Here is a 19,240-nt window from a genome sequence, read left to right on the forward strand (position 1 = left end):
GATGACTTCTTCCAGAAATTGGGAAGCCTTACTGAACGACTACAACTACAGCACAAGCCTCAGAACATATTTAATTGTGACGAGACTGGTTTCCAATCAAACAGTGGATCACAAAAAATAGTTTGTAGAAAAGGGCAAAGAATCCACATAAAACGATCGGAACATCAACAAAATATGTTTACCGTCCAAGTATGTTGCTCTGCTACTGGTGCATTCTTAAGTCCGTATGTAGTATTTAAAGGACTTCACCTTTATGGATCTTGATGCAAGGGAAGTGTTGAAAATACTAAATACAACTGTTCTCCTTCTTATTAGATGAAAGCTTCACAATTTTTGGAATGGCTTCAAAAGTCTTCTTGGCTGAAACAAAAGATATTGAAAGCTTCTAATTTTTGATGGCCACAAATCTCATATCACCTTAGAAGTCGTCAACATGACTCTCGAAAATGATTGTGGCATTTATCCAGTTGATCGTGACAAGATTACTCCAGAAAAACTGTCAACCAGTGAACCACTAACACATGGAGAAGAAAATAATCAGAACATTGCTACGCCTGGACCTTCAAATACATCATAATCGCTAGATCAAACAGTTGGAAATTTAACACCACGGAAGAGTATAGAGAGAACAATGTTATCTCACTTCCGAAAAAATATTTCAGAAAAATCTGAAAAACGTGTGCGACTGAAAAGAACATTTGCAGTATGTTTAACCGAGAAGGAAGTAATAGATAGGCTTCAAGAGAATCAACAAAGCAAAAAATGGGAAAAAAAGGGAAACAACAAATTAATAAGTTACAAATTTCGAAACTGGAAAATCATGTAAATGAATCAGATGATCAGGAAGAAGCATCCTGCTCATGTGAGCAATAGGAAACTTTATGACTTAAATGACTTTTTATTGTTTACTATAACTCCAATCATTGCTCTGCAATTTTTTAAAAACAAACTTTGGTTTTGATTCGTTTTCATTCTGGTGTCAAAGCATCCCTAAAGAGGTATAACTATATCAAACAGTTCGTTAACAAAGGCCTGTCAATGTTTCCCCGGCCTGGGGTAACATTGACATTTTGACACTTAAAAAAAAGGATTATCTTTGCTACTGCAATATCTTCTTTCCGAAACGACTATGACTTACTTTACAGATATATTAGAGATCAAAATAAATTCAAAATGTTATTGAATTGTTCTATTAGGGGAAAATTATACATGAAATTGCAAAGATGTGTCAATATATTACCACCTACTTGAGATATAAAGGAAAAGCAAACAGTTATCTTAGTGAAATAACAGAACACGGAAAATAGCCACTCCAACTTGCTGCGCTTTCTGCACACCAGAATTGGATCAAAGACTACAATTGTAATTAATTACATATTATTATTTTTATGCAATTGTAATTATAATTGAAACTTTTTGTTGTTATGTAAATGTAATTTCAAAAAAATTTGGTCCAAAATTAATTATATTTGGTGAGTTGCAACTTGCACGCATGGTATAGGCTATTTTTGCACATATCACTTGGCTCGGAAAAGACAATTTTTATCAAAAAAATGTAGTTCTACTGTCTTTGATAAAATCAAACTGCAAAAAATTGTTTTTGAACATAAACATTGAAACTTTACATTTTTGTAATTGAAAAGTGTACTTCATTACATTTGGAAGCATTTGTGATGGGAACATTTCAGAATTGTAATGTTCAGTCCAATTCTATTTATTTTTCATTGCTGGCGCGAACATGTAGAGAACGATAAAGTAAACACACGAATTTTACACCAACAAAAGGAAAAGATGACGAAACCAAAAGGTTCAAAATATGCATCAATAAAACAGTGTTTGAAAAACATAATCTTAAAAATGCACAGCCACCAAACCTAGAAAAGAAAGCGAAAAAAGAAAACTTATTTTGTCGATTGTAAAATAGACTTACAATTAACACTTGCAAGAGCAACAAGGGCGATTTCATACAAAAGAAATTCAAAAAGTGACAAGTTTCCCGAAGTTTTTACTTTAAACACCTTCAATGCCATCGTTTGGAGCAATTTGGAGAAATTTTCCTCCTGCTCTTGTTGCCATGGTAATTAAAAAATATGTTGCCAAAAAATCGGAACGCTCCTTGAAGATTTGGTGCAAATCGGCGTTGCGACTGATCGGTGAAACAGCACATTGCATTTACTGAAGCGCGTCGCGCCAGTCAGCAAATCAGTTCATTTTTACATAGAATCAACCCATTCAGACGTGAAATCAATGTAATGAAAAACGATAGGTCAACTGGGTGATTCAATGTATTTAGACGTTGAATCAATGTAAAAATGAACTGTTAGGCTAACTGGGTTCTTGGAACAAATGGAAGGGCTTCTGTAAATGTTTCTCAGAGTCAACGTATCCTAGTCAGCAACAGTTCCCTTTTCTACACGATTTCAACGTTTAGCGACGTTGAAACGATGTAAAAACGGCAATTTCTGCTGGTGGGGATAACTAGGCTACGAGTACGGTGACTAGGCTACCAGTACGGTAACTAGGCTATGCTACCTGCCGAGCCTAAACGACCTTTATGATCTTATTAAAAAAAAAAAAACTTACACAGCAGCACCATCAAGAATCATTACCTGAATACAGGGCAGTTGTGTAGCCTATAAAAATACAGTCTAAGCTGTCTGGACCTGAAATTGCAGTTTTGCATAGCAACGACAAGGAACTCTGCAGCTCCTCTGGCGGATAATTTGTACTTACACTTTTTAAAGGGGATCAATGAGTATAAAATCGTTTTTGGGGTTAAAAAATTGAAAAAAACTCTCAAACCCCAAGACTGGCAACACAGCAAGCCCTTTTGGGGCATTGTGACATCATGGGGCGTCACAATGCTACGTTATTTCGCGTAGTCGGCACAGGCAGTGGTTTAAGAGTCTCGCATTCGAAAACTTGGTTGTGATGTCATAAAAGACTCAGAAAAATAAAAATTGCAGGAACCGGCTCAGTGTGACCATGCGGATTCAGAAAAAAAGTAAATAAAAATAGAAATAAAGATATAATTAAATACAATAAAATACAGACATACTACTTCTGTTCAAATAAACTTTGTTCCCATCAATTTCACTTTCCAAAAGTTACAAGTGAAATAATTTTATGGCGATTAACAAAAAAGTACGGTAGTGATAAAAATGCAAAAAAAATTGTAGTCAAAAGTAAATTAAGGAAAAAGATTATAGTTGCAACAATTTGTATCAAACATTAAGGCTACAAAAACAAAGTAATTTTGATGATACGATTCTAAAAAACATAGTTAGGCTACCATTCAACATACTGTAATATTATAATTTAACAAGCAATTTGATGACAAAAATAACTAATTTGCACAATTTAAAGTTGTATTGTTCAACTGATCGTTAAAATCGTCAATTTGTCAAGAGTTTGGGTTCTTTAAATTTAGCCACAAAATTTGCAGATGGAAGAATTTTTTGTGATGGATTGAAGATGGAATGCAAGATTTTTATGATGGAATGGAAATGGAAGAAAATCTCAGAATGAAAGATGAAAAAACGTCTTCCATTCCTTTCTATCCCATATCATGCCTACCAGAGTTAGAAGTAACCTTAGCCCTGACCATCTATCCAGCAAGTCCCTTTTTTACATTGTTTTAAACCTGCAGACGGTGAATCAATGTCAAAAAGGACCGATTTGCTGGATGGGAAAAGTCACCTAATTGCATGACGTTTTTTTTTTCAGGCCGCTGCTGCAGCAGGGGATGCAAAGCAAATCGCGCGTAGAAGCAAGAACAAGGTGGATATTGTGTTGGGGCAACTGGAAGAGCTTTTACAAAATTTAAGTAAGTACTTTGGGTAAGCAGCGTGGCTAAAAGCTTTTTATCTTATCCATCGCAAAGGATAGGCTACCATGTCGGTTACCAGTTGGCCATTGATTTGAGTTATCGTCTGTAGCCCTCGGCCGCTTACCAACCTTGAAACCATGTTTACTGGTTTGTATATGGAGCAGGTCGTGATGAAGACATGGCGTATCATTGCCACCTCTCCATACCAGCAGGTAGCACTCGTCAACATGGCGTTTCGAAACTCTTTTAACTTACAATGAAGTAGGATTTGTGCAACAGCAATTATTTGAAAAGTGATCGCTTTCGAACTCTTATTTGCTATGAAATGGTTTACATTTGACACACGTAATGTATTGTACAGCGAAGCTAATTAAGCTATCATTTTACATCGTTTCAACGTTAGACGACATTATAATTATTTAAAACGTCTTTTCTGCTAGACCAAATGGCGGATGTTGACGAAGACGAAATTGCTGAAATGGAGGCGCTGTATGGTGAACTAAGAAGACAAGTAGACGAGGCTGGACTCCCAGAAGTTATCAAAGATTTACATGAAGCTGCACACAAGCAAGATGGTATTCTCCAAGCCTACGACACGCAAATTGCTGGGTTGCGTGATGACATCGCCAATCTGCGGGATATTGACAAGACCATCCCAAAGGAATGTTCCGCAAATGATGAAGTTGAACAACCCTGATCCCGCACAAATTTCAAATGCTTCCCGCTGTATTGTTTCTGAGAATAATTTTCCATATTAATCAACATCGTGAAAACATCAGGATGGAATCGAAAAAGTACCTACATTGGCAACCCATCATCAGATTGTATTGAACCTACTGGAAAATAAGAAGCTTTAGCCATGTGCACTGCAAACACCCTTTTATTAAACATTTTTTGGTTACATCCTCACTTTGATATAAGAAAATGCCATTAAATCTTCTGCTTTTATCGAATGATGACATCATGTCAATACATGGAATCCCAATAGAATTCACTTTCACATAGTACTTCAGGTCAATGATGACGTTATATTGACCATGGTGGAATGAACTTGTTGATCACAGTGAATTATTAAAAGTTACAGTCACAAAACAAACATCTCTTTGTTATGTGACGTTGCCATTCCACTATGCCCTAACGTCACTGCTGCCATAGCAATGACGTCAAATCTATTGTGGGCGTGACATATCCCAAGCACGCCTTTTTATTGTGTTTCCCTTAGTTTAATTTTATCGCATGTTTGCCGCATTACAGCATAGTAGTTTTTTGATTGTTTTCTTTTCCACCGCAACTCTAGTCGCCTCGATTTTTTGCTTTCTTTGGACGTTAGGTCAACTTTCGATTGACTTTGTAACTGCTGAAGATTGTATTTCGCTTTCACATCAAATCCGCGCAACCATACAACGAAACCAAGCCGTTTAAAGGTGCACTTTTCACATCACGTTCACGTCTGATGCGATGTAACAAACATAACTCATTGAGCTGGAAAATTAATGAAAACTTCTCAGTTGGATTCAATAAAGACTTGTGATATTTAAAACTGTAATTTTTCGGAAGAAACATCCAGAAAGTTTAAACGTGCACTGTAGTTCAAAAAAGCACTGCAATGCATTGAAAAACAAAACAAAGTTTTGTGCAACCTCCTTTTATTCACCATGCACATATCTTCGGTGATTTTAGTCGTGTATATTACATAAACAAAAAGAAATGTTAGATCAATGAATACATTTTTACAAGTACACCTTAGCATTGAATGTAAGTATCTCACTCATAGCATCAACAGTGCTTCCTACCTCAAACAACCTCGTCCCACATAAGTGTCTATTCGAGTGGTTTATTCTGGCAAACTGTTAGTGGTTTACTTACTTTGGTTTACGTTGGTAGATCAACCAGTGCGTCATTTTGACGTAGATACGGTATCATGCAGTTTGCACATCGTCACGTTCCGAGGGTGAGTTATTTTCTATATACGATTATAGTACGTGATGATGGCGCGAGGTGTCATGTGTGGTCACCGCTTTGTCAAGGAGTTCATTATTGTCCTCTGTATTTTTGTAGTTAGTGTGCCCTCTACTGATTGCGTCTTCGTAATCTACAGATCGCTGCAGCAGATGGGGTGTTTTAATCAATCAGAAGGCAGGATTTAACGCGGTTGAAAAAATTTCTCGGGAGGAAAAGTTTAGTAAATCCGGTTTCTCACAAATCGCAACAGTTGCCAATGACGTCGCCGAAATTCCAATAAGCATGCCTGCAACACACTTTGGTAAATCTGACAAGTGGCCTTGGTAGGTACCTAAAAAGTTAGTATTCGAAAACTTGTAGGCAAACCTATTTACTAAACTTGCGTATTTTTTCAAAAATAGCCTTCTGATTCCCCCCAAGTTCGATTTTGTCAAATAATGTTGCGAGAAACCTGATCTCAAACTTTCCCCGCAAAATTTTTCTCAGCTGGGTTAAGTCTTACCTTCTGATTAGTCGATAAACCTCATCTGCTGCAGCGACATGCAGATTACAAATACGCCGATAGTTAACGCTAAACACAATCTCTGAACTTTTCATTGCCTCCATAAAGCTTTTGTGTTTACTCACTTTTCTCTATTTTAGCAACAGTCTTCATGTGTTTCTCGGCAGCCGATTGTAGTTAGAATTGACACCGATAGACATTGTGTTTCGCCCATGAGGCTGGGCTCGTCAGTACCGCACCACTAATTCTGATACAGACTATCGACCACCGCCTTACCACTTAATTTAACTCTTAAAAAAAAATTTAACTCTTATAAAAAGAATCAATGCTGATTAAAAATAGGTTGTTTGTTTACGCAAACCAAAGTAAAACCAAACTTTTGTTATATTTTCCTGCATATATCTAAAAATAGCGATTTCAATGGTAGCATCTGCACATCATCAAGCAAAATTTAACTTTGCGTCAATTGCACGTTGGAAAACGTCTAACTTAGCAGTATGACGTCGTAACGACGTTGACTTGTGAAAGCTAGTTTTTGCTCGTCAGGTGTTGTCGTCTTGAGAAAACTACTTTCCTTTTGCCTTTGAACAGCGTATGACCCAGCCAGCAAATCAGTCTTTTTCAGTTGATCCAAAGTCTACAGAGTCAGACACTGAAGCAATGCATAAAACACTGAATTGCTGGCTTGGAATAGAGAAAGGAAACCAGCAGTATTGCAATGTGTTAATTTTCACGCCAGCTTTTTCATGTTTGAGCGTCTGCAATGCAAGCATTTGATAAATAGCATATTTTGCGATGTAAATCATCAACAAAATGTTCATAAAGTGTAGTTTGTGATATTTGTCATAATTCCTAAATCACGGTGCTTTGGTGCGAGATGTTTGTAAATAACATTTTTCTTAATATAATAATGTGGTGCTTTGTACAACTTTTATCCGAAGCATTTTTGAGTTTATCTTATAAATTAATTGCATCTGTTTGCATCTTTCTTGTATTAAACCGATGTTATAATTTTATTTGTTTTTGCGAACCGTTACTGCATTTTGTTGTTTCTCTATGCGTAGACTGCTTTGCTAGGATGAGCAAGAGTACTAACACCTAGAAAGCTTGCACGAGACTATCATTTTCTTTGAAAAAAATATAAAATAATGTTTTATTTGCACGGCTTATGGAGGATTTTTTGTTTACGTCAACAGAATTATGAGGTTTCTAAAGAATTTTTCATAATTTAGACCCGTAGGCTATTTTTTGTAACGGTTTTTATGCCGTATTTTCTAGTTAATTTTCTGAGGGTTATCCTCAAAACAAGACTAAAATTTGTAACTAATTTCATGTTACTGAGGAATTTATCATTTCAGGCGAAAACATTGATTTTTTTTTCAAATTTCTATATTTCTGCGCTTCCAGACACTAACTCAGTTAACAACGCTTAGAAGTATGGGGCCTTGTACTAATAAGAAGTAAAGAAATCGTGTTATATTGTATCATCGGTTTGTTTAAATTTGTAAATAAAAATTGCGTCCTTTGCCAGATAAAAATTGTTAAACTAAGCTTTTTCTTTATAAAATTGACCTTTCAGAAGAATCCTTTTTTAAGGACTGCATCTTTTAGAAACTCATGTTATAACAATTAAACATAGGCTACCACCGGTAGTAAATATTGCTTTTCCAGGCTAAATTTGGGTTTGTGTCAGCGATCCTTTAATTCAGTTGGATTTTAGGGCACTTTAGCTTCCAAACTTAGATCGGTGTGACATGTTTTATTTCAATATTATCTCTCATCTTGCTTTCTCTGTATACTTTTGTTTTCTTCCAAGAAAATATAACCCAAGAAAACAGTTTTGTTGTGATCATTGTAAGTTCTTGTTTAGTGAAGCCATGTTGGAGCCTTTTTCCGGTATAGGCAGAGATGTACGTATACGCCGCAGACTTGCGGCGTAGACTTTTTGTTTGCGCTAACCCTTGCGGCCACATCTTTTTGGATAATTATCGCTTGAGGCTACGCCGCAAAGTTTTCGCGGTTTTTTAGCGCATAGCGTCAACGCATACTTTTTAATGTCTTAGTTGTTGTTTCCATTTTTTTTATCAAACTTTCCAAATTTAGAATAAGTTGAAAGAATGTTTTCAATGGGCAAAGACATATTGAAACCAAAACGCAGCAAAATGTTAGATGAACATTTTCAGATGCTTGTGTTTCTTCGTAGAAATTCAAAATAAAACTTGTTTGTTTCGAGTGGTTTATACCTTGTGAATATTTGGCACCTAGCAAACAAAATGAGTTTACGCTAGTGTATGCGCTGACGCCACCAACTTTTTTTACCAGTTACGTTGACGGCGTATGGTTATTCGAACGTTTGCGTTTACGCTGACGGCGTCAATATTTCTTGTATGCGCGTACATCACTGGGTATAAGCAATGACATGGCCATAGGGAAGACTGTGGTTCTGTTTGAAAGTTAATGTAATCATAATAATGAGGGCTAACAGACCAGAGTACTTGCGTAGCGCGTATTGAACACTTATTAGGCTATTGCAGTTGCGTTGATAAATATGCAGACGTAAGGGAAGATTTTTTACTTTTCGTCAGCTCTTCGAAACAACCTGATGAAGCCGGGCGTTAATGAAAGGGTTAAAATGTTTCCTAAAAGCTGTGATTCCCAAAATTTTTTATTGCGCTTCTATTCGTAAGTTGCAAAACCCTTGGAGCTCCTCTTAGAGAGAACGAGAAAGCAGCAATTAAATATACCAAACGAAGCTCTGAGATGTACACTAATCAGGCATGATTCATCGTTGAAATATTTTCCATCAACTTGTCCTGGACTATTTGGATATGAAACATCATGTTGAGTAATGTACATTCCAAGCTTTCTTTGCTCTTGTAGCGGACGTGTCGTATGTTGAAACGCCCGCTCATAAGTAGCCGTTAGAGTGACGACAACACCCCTGGGCACGATGATGGCGAGGTGTGATCAGAACACACGGTCTGTGGCTTCGACAACAATGGAACGAAAAATCTTACAATGCGAAAGAAGGCCTCAGTAGGATCCATTTTGATGGAAGGCTAGGGTGGCTCAAAATGCCAGGTAATCCCATCCTGCAGCAAAGCGTTTTGATGGAAGGCTAGGGTGGCTCAAAATGCCAGGTAATCCCATCCTGCAGCAAAGCGTCCTGAAACCTCTTACTTTTCCACAGTTTAATTCCATGATTCAGCTCCCGATTTGCAGCAACAAGATTTCCTCCATTGTCGCTGTACACATTACGTACAGGGCGACTCTTCGATTATAGAATCTCTTAAAGGCTTGGATGAAAGCACTGGCTTCAAGAGACTGGACCACTTCGAAATGCACAGCTCTGCTTAATAAACAATTAAAAATACACACATAACGTTTGACGTTGTTTCTTCCAATTTTCACATGCAACGTATCCAATAAATCGATCCCTCAAGCGCTGAAAGGTGGGCTTGGCGTTACCCTATGAACAGTTAGATTTTCTATTTGTTGCTGACCTGCATTCACCTCCCAAAACTTGCAATTTAGGCGAGAACGAAGCACTTTCTTCACTGTAGATCTTCCTTTCAGAAACCAGTAGTTTTCCACAACAGAAACTTCTTAAAACGCAACAACCAGGCACATGTGCAACGAAGACGACTGAAGTCCGAATAGTAGACTACCGCAGCAATCAAAAGATTGAGTCACTTGCAGAATCAGGCAGTTGAGTGGAACAAACTTTCACTTCTGGATCACATTGTTCGATATCGGTTACAACATCTGGCTGTCCTGGCCAGTTGTTTTCGCGTGCGCGTAAAATTCGGGACCACGAAACCACAAGTCTGCATTGGACACCTTAGAAGGCGCCATACCCCGGGACGCTATATCAGCGGGGGTTTGGTCATAGGCACGTAACGCCATTGCTGCACTGACTTAAGGGACAAGGGTGTGTAATAATTCCCGTCTGTTAGCCACAAACGTTTGAAAGCGACTGGTAGAATTATGTAAATATCTTAAAACTACAATGGCGTCAGTCCAAAACACAACACCACTCAACCAAACTTGGACAACTAGATAATTCTAATTGTCTAATTCGATGAATTAGAGCAAAACGTTGGTAATTCTAATCTAATTTGGTAAAAACTTGTTTACTCTAATTCTAATCTAATCTCCAGTTTTTCTAAAAATTATAGTTTTTCCAACAGTAGGGGGGGGGACTTAGACCAAAAGTTCTGCTCTAACGCCCTGAACATATGGAGAAACATGTAAAAACACCAATCATTTTACTTTTAACGCTTAAGATGATGAACTGTTTTATTTTGGTCAACGACGCACGAGTACAAAGTAATTGACACGGCGAGAAGAACACAATAAACATAGCCAGGTCAGAGACTTTAAAGAACCGGCCTGCCACGCCCCGTGGAGGCGGGGAGCGGCGTGATTATGGGGTGGCGATGCACCCGGAAGGGAAGTCCACCAGCTTAGGTCGCGGGGGGCCAGGCTGGGGAGTCTAGGTACCTGTGGAAGGAAAGTGTGGATCGAGATTTTTGTGCGACTCGTCCGCAAAAGTTAGAATGGCGGAACGGGCCAGGGAGACGGGATTTGCTTTCTGCAAACGCAAAAAGGTCAGCTCACGACGGGCCGGGCGACAGAAGTTTTATAAAGCCAGGCAGCGCCCACGTCTCCATCACGTGACCGTAACACAGGTACGTTTGACTCCTATACCCGGTCTGCCCGTAGGCAGAGCGGATAAACTTTGGGGTCTCCCACGAGGAAGAGAAGCTGGGCTACAAGGACGATTTGAATACTCGTGGGAGACGAAAATTATATAAAATCTGGAGCAAAGGCTCAATTAATTGGTGTAAAAAAAAAGATGGTAAGTGGGAATATATTGTATGCTTTACTTACCGAAAAAGTGTTGACGTTGAACCAACGAGCACGGATGTGCACTGGCCAGACGTTGAGGCAGGTTCGCCCAGATGGGTCGGGGGGACTAGCGATCGAAGCGTAGATATGACTAGGCTACGTTACCAGGAAAAATATAGAATAGTGGGATGAAACTTTGGAGGTTGCATCGAGTTGATCGGGAAATCATGATTATCGATGAGTTAAAAGCAACGCGAGGTTGATCCGAGCGGGAAAGAGCAGCATATCGGGAGAAGGTAGTGTGTGATAATCTAAAATATTGAAATATGAAAATACAGATCCAGTGTTGTTAATGATATTAAGTCATTGATGATGATATGAGTCCATTCACGATATGCAATATATACTTAATTCATATATTGCTATTTTATTTTATTGATGATGATTGTATTCTTCATTGAGCTGCAGCATGCTGATGAAACGACAATTGTTTACAGGTAAATTGATAATGAAACAATGGATTTAACATACTATGACGTCACACAATTACTGGCGGGTTTTGAGGTTTGCTGTCTTGCGCGCTCGGATGCTTACTGCAGAGCTTCTGCTGTTGGGGAATTGAGCTTCTGATCGCTGGAATCGTCTTTTCTATGACGTAGCCCCTCCACGAGTGAGCCCGGCGTTCCAAGCTTTCCAGACACGGAGGGAACCTTCGATTGAGAGGGAGGCCACTTTTCTAGCCACCTCTGCTACCCCACGAGCAGGAACACCCAAGGCCGCCAAAGCCCGAGAGCTCAACGGAGCATAGCTCCCGAGGGAGCCTACAACGAACGGAAGTGACAGGACGTCCCTGCAAGGGCGCTTCCTGTCTTCCAATATGTTTACACATAACTCGCCGTACTTGTCGTGTTTCCTGTCGGCGGCTTTTCGAAGGGAATCCGCGCCGTAGTCGAACGGGCAAGTGACGTCACATACAACCGTGACACCGTCAGGGCGTTGCAGGACAATGTCAGGGCGCAGATCAGCACCGCCCGCTTCCACGTGTTGTGGAACCGTACTATCTATGGTAAGCAAGGGTTGCCATTCGGCAGGTACATGCTTCACGATCTCCCACAATACTGAATTGTGTCGTTCCGTGACAACAGGCATCACGGTAGGGCAGTGGTTCAATATATGAGGGAGAGTCTCTTCCGCTTTCCCACACGCGCGACATATGGCAGGTTTATATGGGTGGTGGCCATGGCTTGGTTTTGATTTCAAGGAAAGTAGGTTTAGGCGGGCTTTATAAGCAAATGCACGGTTCGCGTGATCCAGGAGCTCCGGTCGCCGAGTCCAAGAATTCGAAAATCGGGACAGACAGTGGGCACTGACCGTCTTGCCTTGGTCAGGTTTGGATTCCCACTGTCTCCTCCACCACAAGTCATTGTGTTGGTGGAGGGTCGGAACCACTTTTTTTCTTAGGGGAGGGGTGATTTTGGAGCTCCCCGCGGTCAACTCGAGACCGCCATCCGGGCGTGCGGACCAACGTACATTTAGACGACGGGTAGCCGCCGGGACGCGGCCCCACAAGCTTTCGCCTGTTGGGCACGGTCGAGAACGGGCACCTTCAGGTGGGGGGTCCTTATTCAAGTAACTGGCTAGCTGGCACGGGGTAGGATCTGGAGTGCCGAACCTCAGACTGGCACAACGCCTAAGCTGCCCGAAAGCGATGGCAGAAACACGGTCGTCAGGAGACGTCAGCATCTTGAAGGCCTGGGCTATCGAAAGCGTGTCGCTTTCGCGACACAGATTCAACACACCAAAGCCCCCCAATGCAGGCTTACAGTAAAAGAAAGCGCTGCACGCCCACCTGGGAAGACGCCACGCCACCTTCAAACACTGCAATACCAGTCGATCGAGCTTCAGAAGCTCATACTGTCTGAAGCGCCGCACTCGCAGATGGTATGACGCGGACGGAAGAATGATAGAATTAAGTGCCAGAAGTTTCTGGCTTGGAGTAAGGAAAGATTTCATTAAAGAGGAAATGTGTTTCTCCAGGGTGGAGATGAAAGGTTGGGTAAGGGACGCATCCGAGGCGTAACCGGTTCGAGCGCCAAGATATTTGTACGTTTCGCCTTTGGGGATGACTCGGATTTCCTCCCCGGCTAGGGAGAAAGGTTCCGGGTCGACCCGCAGACGGGACGCCGACGCTTTCCTATAGGATAAGGTGCCACACTTGCGTGGGTTGAACCGTAGCCCGGACCAGGAAGAGAAGGGATCAGTAGTAGATAAGAGGGAGATCATCTGCTCGCGATCGGAAGAAATGAGACAGATGTCGTCCGCATATGCCATACAACGTACTTTAATGTCTTCTTTAGCAGGAAGGTTGTAGCCGCAATCCGTTTTGTCACGGACGCCCCTGAGGAGCACCTCGATGACCAAATTGAATAGCAGCCCAGACGACGGGCAGCCCTGACGGACTCCCCGCCCCACAGGGATACGGTCGGTTTCACCATTGCCGCAGCGGACGGTGCAGGTGTTAGCGACGAATATGTCGGAGATGCACTCAATAAGGTCTGTGGGGGCGTCGAAATGACGCAGGACCTCGGCTATGCATTCGTGCCGGACGCTGCCAAAGGCGTTTCGAATGTCCAGAAACGCAACCGACACAGGCCTTTTGCGTGACTGTGCATCCGAGAGGATGGTGTCGAGCATGAACACATGCTCGTAGACGCCCTCCGTGGGCATGAATCCCTTTTGCTCTCGGCTGATAACATTCCCCTCCACCGCCCATCGCTGCAGGCGTCGGGCCAATACGGCGGCGTAAATCTTATATATGTTTCGGCAGATGGAGATGGGCCGCCAGTTGCTGACGTCCTGCAGATCACTCTCAGGGTCTTTGCATATGAGTGTGATCCTGCTGGTTTTCCACTGGTCCGGTACACGACGGTTGATCCGGCAGGTCTCGAAAAGGCTGGCCAAGAGTCCCCCTCTTGGGTCCAGGGTCTTCCAGAAACCGTAGGACAATCCGTCAAAACCAGGGGCGGAACCGACATCAAGCGACTGGAGGACCGCCTCCACCTCCCGGGCCGTAATGGGACCTTCACCGTCATCGATGAGGGAGAGGTTTACATTGCCATACTCGTAACGGTGGGCGTTCATCCACTCAGGCATCTGCGAGCAACTCCCAGCTTTAGGAGCGGCCATGTCACGTCGAAATCTCTCCTCAATTTTTTGAGGGGGAATTTCGCAGTGAAGGTCGCAGTTTTTTCCTTCAACGATCCGATGGACCGTTCCCTTCGCGTCCCGCGAGAAGGCGGCTCGCAACTCCACTCCCCTACGATATCGGGCTCCGTTCCCGCGCGAACCCCCGCCGTCCGACCGAGGAGAACCCCCGTTCGAACGACGGCGAGCCGCGCGAGCCCGGGCGCCACGATTGAAGCGTGGTTTGCGAGGACGTGTCCTCTTGGGCGGCGAAGTGCCAGCGGTCCACTCTTCCAATTCAATGCAGAACTGGTCGAAATTTATGCCACCCGCTAAAGTAAGGTTTACTAAACTGCAAAGAGCCCGCCTGGAGCTCTTCGTCTTACTTTCCCTGACTGGTTCAACAGGGTCTTGGATGGATCGCTGAGTGTTGGGTGTGATGGACATCCCTGGGGTAGTCTGTGGGAGTCCGGGGTCATGCGTGGCTTGGTTGCATGCCATAGTGTCGCTTCGGGGTCGAGTCAAGGTTTGGGAAGAGATAGTGGAATGGAATTCATTGTGGGTGGTTTGGGTAGGTGGGGTAAAGGGTCGGGCTTCGGCAGACAGCGTCGAGGTACAAGATTGTATAGGACAGATGGAAACAGGATTAAAAGATAAGGAGGAGTGAGATGGGTAGTGTTGGAGAGACTTGGAAGAAGAGGTCTGCATGGGCGGCTTGGAAGAGCTGATTGAGTCCCCAGCTTCAGCTCCGGTGGTAGCCGTCCGAGGCAGAGAAGATGGGCGCGAAGCCGGCTTGGATAAACCGAGCGAGTCCACTGCCACGGCTCCGGTGGAGGTCGGCTTGCGTAGAGGTGCATATAGAAAAGGATTCGCACTGACAGTAGGGCCGTAACCGTCCGTGGTTGGGCTATCAGGCGAGGAAGTGGAGGAAGAGGAAAGAGATTTGCTGTTCGACGAGTCGGACGAGTCGGAAGAGTCCCCACTTTCCGACCCAGGTCCGGCCGAAGACAGGCGAGGAAGAAACAGCACATCTAGATCAGGCAAGCTGTTAGCATCAGCTGGGCTGAGCGAAGTCTTGCCTGAATGGGATAGAACAGTACGGAAAAGTTCTGGTATAAAGTCAGGTGGGGGGGGCAAAGTGGAAGTGCTTTCCAGGTCTTGGCGCCAGAAGACTTGAGAGCGGATGACAGAGGAAGAGGAAGGAAGGGATGACCCCTCGACCGATGCGCCTGCAGTCGAGGGCCGGCGCCTTCCATGCCTAACAACAGAGGCGTAGGAAGGCCCAGGCTTGGTCATCATAGGGGGCCTGATTTGGCTCTCCGACGGCGTCGGGTCATTGCTCGGCCAGGGAAGGCAGGTTGGCAATTGAAGGCCCTTGGGGCAGGATCGCCAGTGCTCTAAGGCCCCATCCAGCTTGTAAGCTCGAGGGAGAACACGGCAGCACCTGCTACAGGTGATCAGGAACTCGGCGCGCGAACCATGGAATGCTCGCATATGGTCCTGATACGCCTGCACATCTCGGTAAGGTCGAGATGCCCTCCTGCAAGTGGAAAAATGACAGAGAAGGGGGAATAGATTGGGGAGGGTGAGGCGAATAGGGCAGACGGACTGCAGTCTATTCGACCTCAGATATAGTGGAGCTGACTCGTGGCATGCGACAGGTAAGCCACTGTGTGGTGTGGGATCACGGATCGGACACTCGTCGCCACGACGAAGCAACGAGTTCGTGAAAGCAATAGAGTCTACCGGTGAGGCTTCACCATCTGGTTTGAGTGGGACTGAGTGCCCACTCACAGGAACCTGCTTCCTCGTCGGCCAGCCTAAACTAGTGGACTCAGCAGACGGGGATGTAAAATCAACACCGGCCAGGTTATCTTGAAAAGTCTTTGAACCTGTGCGACTTAAATGGCGTGACATATTCAGTAGAAAATGTATAAATATAATATATAAAAAGTTGGTTAAGTTTAAGATGTTTCGGAGTTTACAGCGACAGCTCAAAGTTTAGAAATTGAAAGTAACGGATTACAAAAACAAAGAACTACTGGCGGATTACGAGAGGGTTGAATCAGAGGTTACTACTTAAAATTTGATAATTATTTTTTTTTACATAGACTCAACGTTACTAAATGCAATTAGAATTAGGCTTTGAATATCAGTTAATTACGGTACTGCAAATAAGTTTGATGAGCTAAGAGGTTAAAAAAATGCTTTGAGAACAATTGACTAAAAAGTCAATTGTGACGTCACTACTGAAAACTTAAACCAACAAATAGGGTGACCCTTTGATTTGAAGTACGATTAGTTAGGATCGATATAAATAATTGTTCAAAAGACTTTATAGATAAAGAGAGGATTATTGTTCAAATTATACGGTATAGAATATTAACAAGATAAGGTTATGATTCAAGTGAACACTTCAAGGAGAAAGGAAGTTGTGGAAGATGCGTGTTTCAGATGCAAGAAAAGGAAGATTTGGCAGACAACTGGCAACACTAGATTACCAATGCAGGAGTGGTAGCCACTTTAACAAGTCGAAATTCTGCCACTGAAATTGACTAGAATGAAACCGCCAACCAATCATAAGCTACGGTTTAAGTGACGTAAAAAATGGCGAAAAGAAGATCATAGAAAGCAAATTAAGTGATGGATTTTTTGTCAGCTGATTGGCTTAGGGGTTAGGGTTAGGGCTAGAAAGTAGTCGTTTCATTGACGCGTGTTCGATTCTCACCACTGCTATTGCTCTTTTTCTTCTGTAATTACTAAATAAAGTTCAAAACAAGTATTAACTCTCTGGATGAGTGCTAGAAGGGTCACAATTGGACGGTAGCCTCTTATAACTCGTTCTGATTGGTTGGCGGTTGCATCGTAGTCAATTTCAGTGGCAGAATTTCGACTTGTTAAAGTGGCTACCTGCAGGAGTTTGAATGCCGAGATTTCGAAAATTAACTGAACAAGGGTGTTTAAATTGGGTAAAAAAAGGATTTTCGGATGGATTTATTATTGCAATAGAGGCACAAGTCTACGAATTAATTAATTTAAGTAGCAAGATACTAACTGATTAGAATTAAGGTTAAAAATGAAACAACAAAGTGAAATGGAAAAATAGGCTAGGAATTAATTTAAAACTCGATAAAGCTAAATTTAGGTTAAATAATGAACATATAGCAATTACTGTAGTATACAATTAACACGACATAAATAATTACAGTTTTATATGATTCCTTTCTTGTGAAATGTTTTTCCTTTTCTTCTTAAACCTTGTTCTTCGGGGGAAAAGATAGGGATACCAAGCCCGGGCTGGAATTGCAGATCCCAGGGTTTGATTGGGGTGGAAATAGTTAACTAGGATGGGGGTGGGGATAAAAAAAAGGGGGGGTTTTCAGAACAACTCACTTTTTCTTTAAATTCTTTCTTTTCTTGACTGAGATTTGGAACTAAGCATCCGCACGACAGAACGGTGATCTGAATCTAACTTTAAGCTTTCTTTGTAGCCTTTTCTTTATTTATTTCAGCACTTTCGCAATAACAACTAAATCATCTGGCTCACTTACTAACTCTTCACTTTTTCTTTAAATTCTTTCTTTAGTCTCTTTTCTTAAAACTCCGAGCAGCGACTTCGGCTCTGTTGTTGAACTGTTTTATTCGCATCAGTAACTCACGGTACAAAAGATTGACACGGCGAGAGAGTACAAACAAACATAGCCAGGTCGAAGACATTAAGAAACCGGCCTGCCACACCCCGCGGAGGCGGGGAGCGGCGTGATTTATGGGGTGGCGATGCACCCGGAGGGTTAAGTCCACCAGCTTAGGTCGCGAGGGCCAGGCTGGGGAGTCGAGGTACCTGTGGAGGGAGAGTGTGGATCGAAACACTATATGGCCCGTCCGCAAATTTAGAATGGCGGAGCGGGCCAGGGAGACAGGTTCTTTCTGCATAGTCCAGAAAGGAGCCCTGCGACGGGTCGGGCGACCCGTCGCGTGTGGACGCTGGAACCGGCAGTAATTGACCGCCGGGTGGCGCCCACGTCTCCTTCACGCGTCCTCGCGCAGGTACTTTGACTCTTATACCCGGTCTGCCAGCAGGCAGAGCGGATAAAATTGGGGTCTCCCACGAGGAAGAGAGTAGAACCATTTAAGGATAATTTGGCTCTCGTGGCAGACGAAATATTCAATAAAAATGTGGAGCAGAGGCTCGATTAATCAATAAAACAAAAAAAATATAGGTGGGAGTGTAATTAATACTCACTGGAGAAGAGTAAGCCTTCATTCGGCGAGCACGGATGTGCACTGACCAGACGTTGAGGCAGGTTCGCCCAGCTGGGTCGGGGAGGCTAGCGATCAAAACCAGGGGCACTGATAAGCTACATTACCGGTAGTGCACACCGTGTTAAACTGTTTTATTTGCATCAACAGCGCACGGGTACAAATAATTGACACGGCGAGAGAGCACAAACAAACATAGCCAGGTCGAAGACTTTCAGAAACCGGCCTGCCACACCCCGCGGCGGCGGGGAGCGGCGTGATTTATGGGGTGACGATGCACCCGGAGGGTTAAGTCCACCAGCTTAGGTCGCGAGGGCCAGGCTGGGGAGTCGAGGTACCTGTGGAGGGAGAGTGTGGATCGAAAAACTATATGGCCCGTCCGCAAATTTAGAATGGCGGAGCGGGCCAGGGAGACAGGCTCTTTCTGCATAGCCCAGAAAGAAGCCCTGCGACGAACCGGGCGACCCGTCGTGTGTGGACGCTGGAACCGGCAGTAATTGACCGCCGGGCAGCGCCCACGTCTCCTTCACGCGTCCTCGCGCAGGTACTTTGACTCTTATACCCGGTCTGCCAGTAGGCAGAGCGAATAAAATTGGGGTCTCCTACGAGGAAGAGAGTCGAACCATTTAAGGATAATTTGGCTCTCGTGGCAG

General features: G+C 43.1%; 1 protein-coding gene across 1 annotated transcript in view; it reads left to right on the forward strand.

Moving 5' to 3' along the window:
• The window catches only part of LOC145764711 (laminin subunit gamma-1-like), a 145,169-nt gene extending 136,716 nt beyond the window's left edge, over window positions 1-8,453 (forward strand). Inside the window, exons 28-29 of the mRNA XM_082576369.1 lie at window positions 3,727-3,826; window positions 4,270-8,453. Coding sequence (XP_082432495.1) covers window positions 3,727-3,826; window positions 4,270-4,526 — 357 coding nt within the window. The 3' untranslated portion in view covers window positions 4,527-8,453. The remainder of the gene's footprint in view (window positions 1-3,726; window positions 3,827-4,269) is intronic.
• Window positions 8,454-19,240: the final 10,787 nt, after the last annotated feature.

This window comes from Aplidium turbinatum, chromosome 2 (assembly GCF_918807975.1).
Source record: "Aplidium turbinatum chromosome 2, kaAplTurb1.1, whole genome shotgun sequence".
Classification (NCBI taxonomy): domain Eukaryota; kingdom Metazoa; phylum Chordata; class Ascidiacea; order Aplousobranchia; family Polyclinidae; genus Aplidium; species Aplidium turbinatum.